At 38.5% G+C, this 12722-nt stretch overlaps 1 protein-coding gene across 1 annotated transcript; it reads left to right on the top strand.

Moving 5' to 3' along the window:
- The first annotated feature begins 7649 nt into the window (after positions 1–7649).
- On the top strand, positions 7650–12170 carry LOC310936807 (ZP domain-containing protein-like). Its single transcript, XM_083900958.1, has 9 exons — positions 7650–8014; positions 8122–8266; positions 8424–8567; positions 8725–8783; positions 9290–9477; positions 10363–10757; positions 11012–11108; positions 11398–11572; positions 11650–12170. The coding sequence occupies exons 2-9, from the start codon at positions 8250–8252 to the stop codon at positions 11784–11786; spliced, it is 1212 nt and encodes a 403-aa protein (XP_083757084.1). The 5' UTR covers positions 7650–8014; positions 8122–8249; the 3' UTR covers positions 11787–12170.
- The last annotated feature ends 552 nt before the right edge of the window (positions 12171–12722 follow it).

Raw genomic sequence — 12722 nt, 5'->3', positions numbered from 1 at the left:
AGGACGCCATTTTGTGCCGCACGCGCCTGCAGTTGCACTAGTTAGAGAGGGACTAAAAGTGAAGCCAAAGTTCAATATGTGATGTATTCGTGTTTATTGTGAATATGTATTATTATCTAGTGTAAAGAGTGTAAACTGAAAGATTACTAAATTATTTTTAGTTTGTTCATGAGGCACAAGCACTTTGTTTTATCCATTAAATTCAGTGCCCTGTTATGGGAGCAGGGTTAGGTATATGATGGCGTTGAGTATTTACACTGAGAAAATACACTACAGAAAATGTTGTGAAAGTGTTAGAACCAGTTTAGGCTGTGAAAGAGAATTTAATGTATTTACAGAACTGTTTATTAATGTACATTTTAGAGAGTATGTGTTGATTAGACCCCAAACAAATGAGACGTATTGATGAGACTGGAGTATTGATTTGATTGACTTGGGGAAATGTGAAAGTGAACAACATAACACTAAGATACAAAAAGATTACACATTGTGCTTTTGTGACAGTTATGATATTTGATGTTTAATAAAAGAGAGACAATCTGTGGGAAAAGCAAGAACCGTGTCTGAACCTTACAGGTGCATATTTGTTAATGTGGTCTCCCATCTCTGGGACCTGAAACATATGCAAAACAAAAAAAAAAAGTAAATAAGGTCTTTGTCACACAGGAAGTAATACACTTTTGTTGATGGGGAAAATTAGCTTCTACATCTCATTCAATTTATAATGTCAGTAAAAAAAATAGTTTCCATTTAAAGGATTACAAAACCCTTATTAAGACCAGCTTGCAGACTGCCATCCATAATTTACAGCCAAATTATACACACACACCCTTCTGTCAACATTTGATTGATGAGTGAGAAGTGCAAATGAATGAATGGATGAATGAATGAATAAACAGTTCCTCTGTTCTGTCTGCCGCTATGTCTGCTTATGCCAGAATAAAATTAAGTTTCATTTTCACCTCCGACAGCTACGGAGTTGAAGTCACTTTTTATAATAAGTAAAAGTCTTAAAGTATATGACGTTTCCTGGCGTTAAGTATATTAAAGTAATTTTCTATAAAATTAGCATCATTTTGGAAGTAAAACAACAAAGTCTCATCTGCAACATGGTCTCTCCAAGTTGGAGTCATGTGTCATGGTGGGAGTAAAAGCACCTGTCAATCATACGTTAACACAAGGGTGTTTTTTTTAACTCTGTATTCTATCTTCACCATACATGTTTGTCAATCATGCAACTATGAGGAAGAACAATTGCAACCACTAGGGCCTTTCTGCACGTAGTTTCCATGTTCTTTCCGTGGGTACGTGGGTTTTCTATGGGTCCTCCGGCTTCCTCACACAGTCCAAAAACATGCAATATGGTTGTTTGTGTCTAAGTGTGGCCCTGCAATGGACTGACGATCTGTCCAGGGTGTTACACGTCTATCGCGTGTTGCATGTTTGAGTGAATGTCTCATGTGTGTGAGAGTCCATGTGGATCCTGGGAGCTTATTGGTCCTGCACAATAGTTTCTGTCTGATCGTCCCAGCTGCAGTGTAGTGTTACATAATGTGACATTTAAGAGTTTAAGACATTGGAGTCTTTTTTTCACATGAAAAGTGATGAACACGAGTCTTACTGAGTGAGAAAACATTGGACTTCTCTTGAGATAACCACGAAAGTGTCATCAAATCAACCCAAGAGTAGCTGCTTTTTCTTTCTCTGCAAAATAACTGAGATCATCTGAGAATCTGAATTGCTGCTGCTTGGCGGGTGTGTTGACTTGTAAAGAGCATCGTTGAGAATGCAGTGAAAATGTGTGGGGATCAAAATTGTTTCGAGACTGGGTGGGAGGAGGGCGAGGCCAATTTTTGTGGATAAAACCTTGATTCAAAAGATAATGTCAAGACTCAAGTGACAGAAACCAAAGATTGAATGATTATGAGTACACTGGAGATAGCACTGTCTGCAGGGAAGATCATAGAGACTTCTACTTGCAGGCTGAGGTGTATGATTTGCAGCAAAGTGGATGTCATTGTTAGATTGATCTGTTTATCAGATTGTTTGTATATTTCTGTCTTTCAATCGTCTATCTTATGAGGAAGGACATTTTACTGGAACCTGCAGCAATCTGTCACACCCTTTGTCCCTCTGGGCCAAGAGTTTTTTGTCACCTTCTAGAACATTCTCTGGAAGTTCTGCCAAAAACAAATCAACACAAACAAGCAAGCAAATAAAAAAGAAAACCCCCAGCAGGTGTACTGGAACAATATGATTACACAACAGTGATGAGCAAGCACCAGAGTATTCAGTGAGTGTTGATATTGACTATAGCAGTTTTGTATAAAGTACCTTAAAGTGATACTTAAAGCATCTTACTGCTTAATGTGCTTAAGTTTTAAAAGTAAAAAAAAGTATTAAGAAAGCATAGTGGTAGGGCGAGTTGTCTTTCAACTGGAAGGCTGTGGGTTCCAAGTCTTAATAAGTCTGCGGTATTAGCGCTGTCAATCACACTAGTGTCCATGTACATAGTATCTTGTAATCTTGTAATCCTTTAAATGGAAACATTGTTTTTACTGACATTATAAATTGAATGAGATGTAGGAGCTAATTTTCTTATTTTCCCATCAACAAAAGTGCATTTCTTCCTGTGTGACCAAGACCTTTATATATATATACGTATATATATACACACACATATACACAGTATGTTACGGGTCCCAGTGTTCTTTTTTTATGAAACACCTACATGGGAAAACACTCTTTTTGTCCGCACAATAATCCATCTGATAAATCTGATTAAATAAAGCCGATTTTGAAATGAACGTCTGCAAAGTTTCATGGCAAGACAATCCAGTAGTTGAGAAGTGCTACATTTGTAATTCCTGCAATCTTTGCATATTGTAAAACTGTCTAAATCCACCCTCTTGCTGCACTTCAACCAATTAAATACACGATTCATAAAAGTACTTTTATTTGTCTGTAAAACTCAGTCTGACTCCTCAATAAATCACTGATCTTATCCAACTCCTAGGTCATGTCTGCAGTCTGGTTTTTTGTGGTTTTGATCTGGTATTTTTTGGTCAACTTCTTTCAGTTTCCATCTTGTAGTTTGACAGCTGGGTGCGGTTTTGCAAAAATGTTCCCATCAGTTTATCATACCTGTGCTATGTAAGCCAAGCATTTGTGATCATGAGATTTCCACTCTGTCGAGCCAAGCTCATCTGGAATTCCCAGAGATATAATCTGAATGAAGTATCTGTTTATCTAAAACAAATGTATGAAACCACCACCCAGTGCCACAGCTTTGGGTTGTTGGCTAACCCTAGCGGCAACACGAGCACTGCAATATTTACATGCTGTTTTGGTTTTGTCTGTCCATTTCTCACCGGTTGTATTTGTGTATATAGGGAATCCAAAATGCCGCCACACAGGTGATTTTAAACAGCTCGGTGCATCCTCTATCTCAAAGTTGTTGCCTACCGTCGCCATGTCTTCACTTGTTCTGTACCCCGTACCTACGTAGTGACTATTTCTATAAAAAAAGAAAGAAGAAAAAGAACATATCCTATACTTCTCTCGCATTCGCGATTCATTTTTTCCTGCAACCGGTGCGAATCGCCACGCATTTGTACCGATTTTTAATCGTGTCACAATGCATCGTTACATCCCTACTTACATCCCTGCAATCTTACTTTCATCAGTCCACAAAGTGTTTCTCCATTTCTCTTTAGGCCAGTCGATGTGTTCTTTGGCAAATTGTAACCTCTTCAGCATGTCTTTTAAAACATTTTTTTTTTAAATAGGATCTTTGTGGGGGCTTCTTGCTGATAGATTAGCTTCACATAGGCGTCTTCTAATTGTCACAGTACTCATGGGTAACTTCAGGCCATCTTTGATGACCCTGGAGCTGATCATTGGCTGAGTCTTTACCATTCTGGCTATTCTTCGATCCATTTGAATGGTAGTGATCGGTTTCCTTCCATGTCTCTGCTTTTGCTTTCCATGTTAAAGCATTGGAGGTCATTTTAGCCGAGCAGCCTTTAATTTTCTGCACTTTATTTTATACCTTTTCCCCTCTCCAATCAACGTTTTAGTCAAAGTATGCTGTTCTTATTAACAATGTCTGCATTTGCCCATTTTGTCAGTTTTTCAGAGAGAAATGCATGTACAACATTCTTGCTGCATGCTGGCTTCAACCTTAAATAAGGGTCACCTGATTGACGCTTGTTTTTTCACAGAATTAATTTCCTCACTAATTGAACTCCACACTTATTATTTTGAACACGGTCCTTTTAAATTAATTATTCAACTGCACAGACTTAGGAGCATGCATACCTTGAATGTTGGGTCTATTGGTTTTCTATGACTCTACTACACCTACTGGTAAATTATTTGCCGTGTTGTGATATAATTTCTACCAAAACAGTGATTGATCTGGTTAGACATGTGGGACTGCTATTATTTTGAACACAACTGTATACTCAGAAATAGATTCAAAAACAACATTAGTACAACATTCCATTTAGTCAATTACTAAAATAATCAGCATATAAAGATTATGACACAAAACATAATATGCACATCAATTCATTTCAAACGTGTTCAATACAAACTTTAATTTTTTTAATGCCGATTATACCGTGACTTACAGCTCGGTGTCTTTGAACCATGTTTTACTTAAAACATATTCTAAATGCATACAAGATCTAACTTATGCTGCCGTTTTCAAATCAAGCTTTCAAACCAAGGCCATTGCACCCGTCACCACCTCGTTAAATTGTTTACAAGGTTGTTTATCGGAGGCACTACTGGAAAACGTACAACAGGAAACATTTAGAAAGAAATGATCAGACTTACTGTAAGTCTCTGCCTATGCCTGGTATCAATCATTCCATTGGGTTTGACACCTGCAGAAATAATGACAAAACAAACAATTCAAAAACAAAACAAAAGCAACGTGTTGATGTGCGTGTGTTCACATCACAGCTGCCATGCAACGATCTCACGTGTCATTGTCACGGACCAGATATGTTTGGGTTCATGACATAAGTGGCAGAGTGTTTGAAGCAATCTTGCATCATGCTTTACATTTTTATGTGCTGAAAAATAAACAGTCCCTTAATTACTGGTGAATAAAAAGGCACTGCTCATGTTGAAGTCCTAGTAATGGGGAAGATGGCATCTCTCACTCTGCTGCTGCTGCATGTGCTGCTCATGGTCTCAACTGCGTCTGCATGGAGATCTGGGGTTAGATCTAGTCCTAGATATGTATATACCTATAGATTCTTTGGAGGCTCTTTGATATTCAGCTCAGCGAAAAGGAATTCTGATGGGACTATTGAGGTAAGTACGTGAATCTCATCAGAGTGGTTTTACTTCTTTCTTCTAATGTTTTGAAACTACTAGCTCTGATAATATCAGTGTTGAACGCTCTTCGGCAGGGTCTGCTATACTAAACCGTGCACTTAACCAATGAAAGTTAACATAAACACATAAATAATTACATTTATAATGAGCATACTTGTCCTTGCAGGTGGACATTCGCAACAAGGAAACCAATTACAACTGCTACCTGAATGGTTACACTTGCTCTGGTAACTGTGGGAGAACGACCCATAGTTCCCAAGGTCAAGTGTCCAGAAATTCCTTCGGGTTCAACTGGTGCGAGTCTGAGTTTTTGACAAAAAGAAAACTCTCCAGCAACCGACCCTTCCAGATTAGGTAAGATAATATTACTGTTACTACAAAAGCTTGATTTGCACCATGCATTCTGAGCATGAAAGTGAGGTGTAAGCAAACAAAATAATAACAATTAAATGTGCTCATAGACAAGCAGTAGACCTATCTTTAGGTCTTTTCCATCCACAAGTATATATTTCTTTTCGGCATTGCTGCCCTCCAACTGAAACATTTAACAGATAATGTTGAATATATTGCTTCAGTGTTGGTCTCATAGCTCAGATATTTATCTAAAACAGATTCCCCACACGCTCCCGTGCGTATGATGGTATTGGATACTGGTGGCCAAATGTAAGACACGCACTTGCGCCCTGGAAAATGACAGCAAATCTGGACCTGGGAACCCGCTCTGACACTGGTGAATCCAACAAATCTCCCATCACTACCATGCTGCCAGCTCTCAGGTAACAAGCATCATTTTAAATGTGTGATTAAAAGTAAGCACACTTTTTTTTATGGTTTCTGGTTTTGCAACTTGTTCACAAAAGCCCTGTGTCACCACTCACCTGTGAACTCTAAATGGTGATAAGAAAGGCTTGCAGACGCACTGTAGATGCCGATCCCATTAGGGTGAAGGGATTGTGTGGACACCCATAACAGGAATATACCGTTATGGGTATATAATAATATAATAATAAGGACAGCAATTCCACAAGAAAACCTAAGGGGCCCACTTGAAGAAAAGAAACCTAGTAATATTAAATCTGATGTCATGAATCATTGTGTGTGTTTTTTCATCAACAAGCATGGTTTGTAAATTAGACGTACAATTTTGGCTCACCCTGGTTGAACATTGTGTAGCGCATGAAGTCCCCTCGTTGTGTTGCAACACCCTAATTACCATAAGACAGCAAGTCCTGGAGTGTGACCTGCACAGTGATCATTAAATTTTTGAAAGCCTAATTGTTTTCAGAATTGGCCTAATTCTTACCCTAATCCTAAAACCAGGTCCTAACCTCCAAAAAGCCCCATTAAAGTAGTGACGACCAGCCAAACTGTCCTCACTCTGTGTGGTCTACACGATTTGTTGGTCCTTACAAAGCCACAAATACAAGAACACACCCACACACACAAATAACTGTATTCTGTGCTACATCAGACACGTTCTGATTAAGTCGATTGACATTTCACAGAGTTACTCGAAACTGCCCACGATGGTTCAACATTACACTGTTTGACCCTGATGGTGACCGGGTCCGATGCCGTGTACCAACAAGTCACGGCACGCATGAGTGTGCCTTATGTGCTCTGACCAGTGGTTTCTCTTTAGATCAGGTAAGAATCTTGCCATACACATTTGTCTTGTTCATGTTCTGAATCCGTTTGCTTCATACAACATGGCATTTCAGTTGTTCTTCAGTTGTGTATGACTATGGTGATGTTTCAGAAAAACAAACATTCAGCACTTCATTGAAATTCCTGTCTTGCTATTACATTAGGTTTACTCTTATTTTTTGTAACTGTTGTTTTCGTGCATCTCACCAGAAAGTGCTCAACTGAATGTGCATTTGAACTGACCAATCATTTCTACTCATTAAGCCTCCTTGTTGACTCCTCATCTTTGGAAGTTTAGTTCTTATCTTGACAAGATTTTGGGGCCTGTTAGCAACACTGTGTGTCCTAGTACCAGTTCATCAATTCATTGACTGTTTTTCATACTGGCTATGATGATCATGATATTACAGTTAATAATAACTTATCACAATATAATTAATAATCGTAGTGAGCATGTGCAGTGGGCTACAAGGCCACAGAGATGGTTAGTTGTATATCTTTCAATAGTAAATGTGAGGATTAATGTGTAAGCATTGATGATTGATACTAATGTACAGACTTAGGTGTACTAAAGAAGCATCTCTCCATTTTTGTATTTGTTAGAAATCATGCTCCATAAAATATACTCCTCAAAGTTCAACTGGAATCCATGCAGTTGAGCTGCAGGTGGAGGATTTTCCCAACACACACATAACCCTTTCGTACAATGATGGATCATACACAACCAAGCGCCCCCTTTCAGTCGTCAGGCGTAAGCGTTCACTACGGTGGGGGACGTCAACAGCCACACCTGCTACAACCACCACCACACCTGCTACAACCACCACCACACCTGCTACAACAACAACCACACTTGCTACAACAACAACCACACCTGCTACAACAACAACAACACTTGCTACTACAACAACCACACTTGCTACAACAACAACCACACTTGCTACAACCACCACACCATTATACCGATCATCAATTCCTCCTTTAAGCAAGCTTCCACTACAATTTTCTGTGCAAGGTAAGGTCTTTTTTTTATTTTATTTTTTTATTTAAATTTACACTTATTGAAATGCCTTTTTATTTTATCAGTTTCTCACTCTGTCTTTCTTATCATCTGATATTCAGTGGATGGGTACAATGCCGCCTCATGCCTTGATGGTGATTTCTTTCCTATTTTCTTATCACCAACTCCAAGTAACGGAGTAAATCTTCCAGCATATGTTAACCACACTCTTGAAATAAAAGTCAAATCCATGGCACAGTTCGCCAGGTAAAGAATGTTTTTATTTTAAACCATTTGTGGCAATACAGTTTTTAAGTAATTTACAAAGATTCATCCACATTATGGTTTAAGTGACTTATGTTACTATTTGATAATGTTTTCCATCCCCCTTCCATGAATAATAAAAACATTGTTTGTCTTGTAGCATTATTGACCCGGTCATCACTGGACCAAGAGGCATTTCGAGGGAGAAAATCTCCACTGGAGAATATGTAATAAAATGGACACCGACAGATAATGAAGTGAATGAACATTTTCCTATTTGCTTTCTTTCTGAAGCCAAAGACGGGTGAGTTTTGAAAACAGCTATTTGGTATTTATATAATTAAAGTAAATTAGAAAACTCTATTTAAAATCCTTAAACATCTCTGAATCACATTTATTGTGTACAGTTGTTTTTATCATTTAAACAACATATTTTTATTTTCTCCTTTGATGCAATCCAGAAACAATCGCGTCTATCAATCAGAGGTCCGCTGTGTGATTGCTGATGTTGGACACCATGGTTAGTTCCTTTTTTTTGTTTGTTTTTGTTTAAATATAGCATGGGTGATCATTAAAGCTGCTGTCAGCAATATTGTTTTTTGGCAAAGTTTTGGCTGTGGTTAACATGAGAATGTTTGGTGAGTGCAGACATTTATTCATGGACAAAAAGCCGAACACAAACTCCTGATTGGGAAATTTGGGACACTCAATAGGGATTTTATGTATTTAAATGTTGTCAACATACCAAGCTGCAGCTCTATTGCTCTCAAAAGACACCGCTTTTGTTGTTGTCCAGATTTCAACTCGAAAATGTAGTGGTGATTTTGAGCACTTAATCGTACAAATGTGCTCTTGTGTCGTCTCACAATACACATAGATGAATGGAAAGTAGCTTTGCAGGTCCCATTTTGCTGCAGATTTTCAACTTGTGTGCTTAATTATCATATTTTCCAAACTCGGACAGGTAGACCACATTTTCACGATGAAAATGAAACATGATGTATTTTTTTTTTTTGCACTTTTCAGAGACCACAGTGACATGCAATGAAACAACAGTAACAGTGGAAGTGGAGAAGAGCTCCCTCATCAGACGCAATGAGGACAGCTTGCACCTTGACAAATACACAGACTCTTCTTGCAACCTCACATTACTCTCCAACACAACCCACCTGGTGGCCAGCATGTCATTGGGTTCCTGTGGAACCCGTGTTGAGGTAAGGCACTCAAAACAATGGGGTGGTTCCAGTTCTTTGGTGAGCCTACATCGTACAGTAATGTGGTTTTCTGTTTTCACGTAAACACTGATTAAAACTGAGTCTAAGGGCGCTTTCACACCTATAGTTTGATCCCTTTGGTCCGCACCAGTCAGAAAAATGTTACAATGCACCAAACAGACGTGGGTACAGCTTGCTTTCACATATGCAAAGTTGTAAACAAACCAAAATAGACCGCAAAGACCATCGGCACCGGAACCATAGTAACCCCCGATATTCTGGGCAGAGTACAGTGCAAAACCGTGGCACTGATGTTCGGAAAACCCGGGGTAATCCCGTATCTCATCTCATAGCCATAATGCGTTAAACTATACCGTTTCCTCCAATCTGGCTTTGTTGCTTTCACACCAGAGGAACCGTACCAAAGTAGGGCAGATAAAGCGGTCCGAGACCACCCCTTCAGGCAGGTCTACGCCCTTAGCTTGATTAAACTGTACATGTAAACATACTGATTGACAACCTTTCCCCCCAATGCATCAAAGGCCCCAATGTCTTCATCTGCAGGGAATTATAGACTCTGCAATGTCTCTAGCTACCCCAACCAATCAAAGACCAGGACGGGCTGATCAAAGCTGAACTGAACCTCAAACAGGAAAACAACTGTGGTTAATCGAGACAAAAACAGGAAAAAAGAGAAATACAACAACAAAACAGTTAAATTAAACCTTGATTTGTGCTTTATTCCCCTCGGTCAGTTGAGACAGTAAAGACCTCACTGTGTTGCAGCTTAAGCAGCGTTGTGTGAACTCCTTATAATGTTACAAACATTTAATTTTATTGAAAAGTTGTGCATTACAGCTTTTGTTCTTCCTCTTTCCCTTTTAGGAGGATCAAGAGAACATAATTTTCAAGAACTCAATCACATCAGCAGATCTAAGGGCAGTCATTTCTCGGCAGCATGATGTTGACATCGCCTTTTCATGCATCTATCCAAAGCGAACCAACCTGACTCTTGGTTTCAGGCACAAAAACCCGTACGCCTTTTCAGAGAAAGGCTTTGGTGCTTTCACTTTCACTTTTGAGTTCTTCCAAACCCAGAGGTTCCGAAATCAAGTTGATGCCAACACCTACCCGGTGGACGTGTATCTCAAGCAGATGATTTACATGCAGATTGAAGCGACCACTTCCATTCCCAACACAGAGCTGTTTGTCGAGTCCTGCGAGGCAAATCCGTACGACAACCCCAACTCTCGCATTAAGTACAAAATCATCGAAAATGGGTATGTGTACTCACAATGTTCTTTCTTGTTTTTTATTACCTGACTTGTAGAATAGAAAGCTTTATTTGTATGTAACCCTTGCCACTGCATATCAAAAACTTTTAAAACACAACCACAGACACACCTTAAACCTCCTAAACAAAAAAAGAATCATGAATTAATAACAAATAACCAAATATACAATAAACATAGATTGGCCAATATTTTTATTGCACATTATGAGTCGGTTAACCAATATAACTGCATTTTCCCAGGTGTGTGAAGGACAGAACAGTACAGATTTACGCTGGCTCCCGTTATCAGTTCAGATTTGGAATTGAAGCTTTTGAATTCATCGGTGATCATGACGAGGTAAGGATATTTTAAATAAAAATTTTAACTGGGAAACTTAAATGTCCCAAAAAGTAATTGGGGGGAAATCCTATTGATATAGGTGAAAGCAAAAAAAGGGTGGAAAAATTGTCCTCAAACTTTTTATTACTATAATATAGTAATAAAAACAATTTCCTAGAATGTGGTTTCCTGACATCACTGCTACAGACTTTAAAGCGCACCACTTGTACAACCTCTCACTCTCTCTTGCACACACACACACAACACAAACAACTTTGAGTTTGACTGCACCTTTGTGTGTCTGCAGGTGTACATCACGTGTTCCGTCATCCTGTGTGAGGCCAATATCCCTGGGACCAGGTGCTCTCAGGGATGCATCGGGTCGGGCGGCCATCGCAGCAAAAGAGAAGCTGTGGCTCAGACTAGCAGTCACTCAATTTCCCAAGGACCTTTGCACTTGGTCAAAACTTCTCAAAGCCAAAGTGAGTTTGAGATTATAGTTAAAATGCAATAGCTAAAATACAATGTGTTTTTTTAATTATAATCTTTTCTTCTCCAGCATCTGGCCTGAGCCTGAATCTGGGTGCAAACGTGGTCTTCATTGTTGGCTCCCTCCTGGTTTGCGCAGTAGTGATCTACAGATCGAGGAGGTCCAAAGCTAAATACCAACCCCTTCCCACCTCTGAATTAGACTGAAGACAAGCCTTCAGTTTTATACGGGCCTATGTTGGTGTTAATCATTTGTCGCTATATGAAATAAGCTATGTGTTCGTTCTGTAAGTCAAATGTGTGTCACTTTGTCATTGTGTTGTTTGGCTGCTTTGAAAATAGTGTAGTCGTGTATCTGCTGAATCTACAGACTCGTTGATTAACAGTTATTAACTCCAGAGATTCTCTTCACCTTATGTGACATTTAATATAAAGTTGGGGATGAGATGTAATCCAGGTTTTACCAATTATTGTTTATTATTATTTTTCTGTGTCCTCAGAACATGTAAATCATCTATATTAAATTGAATCACCTATTTTCCATTCATGTGTCATCTCATTGTTGAGATGGAAACAGATATTCAAATGTGATGATTAAACTTTCTTTCCATAAGTTCCCATATGTGATGTTGTTATTTTACAACCCATTTTATATTAAATAGGTCTTTATTGTCCACCGAGGTGTAAAATTGTCTCTGGCTCAGCAATTACAGATGACATAACAAGACCGAAAAACACAATAAAAAATACATTGAAACACATTAAAAAAATGATAAATAAATAATGAATTTAATTTTAGTAAAAAGTGAAAAGTAGAACAAGTCTATGGCTCAGTCACTTTGTTGAATTAAGGATGTCGATGGCAACGGAAACACCTTTGGCCAAGGGGAAACAGTGACGCCTCCTGGATTTGAAACATTAGAAGTCATTTCAAGATTTTTTTATTTTTTTTTATTTTAAATAAATAATAAAGTCACCTCACTGTCAAAGTGTATCAGGGCAAATGGATAATTTCCCCAATTTCAAAAATTCATTAAAATTATTCCTTAAGCGGTTTGTAAATATTTTCTATTGATCCTTGTTCAGGGTGATGCTGACTATTATTATAGAAAAATTCAAGTCATTTAGTTTTTTTTTTAATAA

This window comes from Microchirus variegatus (assembly GCF_963457635.1).
Source record: "Microchirus variegatus genome assembly, chromosome: 14".
Lineage (NCBI taxonomy): Eukaryota > Metazoa > Chordata > Actinopteri > Pleuronectiformes > Soleidae > Microchirus > Microchirus variegatus.
Note: the sequence above shows the minus strand (reverse complement) of the source record. Positions and strands in the feature narration are given on the sequence as shown.

What these genes read in the sequence shown, in the direction of transcription:
- LOC310936807 (XM_083900958.1), top strand. An exon ending in CTTTCTGAAGCCAAAGACGG is followed by an intron (nt 8,568 to 8,724) that starts GTGAGTTTTGAA and finishes GATGCAATCCAG; the next exon opens with AAACAATCGCGTCTATCAAT. An exon ending in TGCTGATGTTGGACACCATG is followed by an intron (nt 8,784 to 9,289) that starts GTTAGTTCCTTT and finishes TGCACTTTTCAG; the next exon opens with AGACCACAGTGACATGCAAT.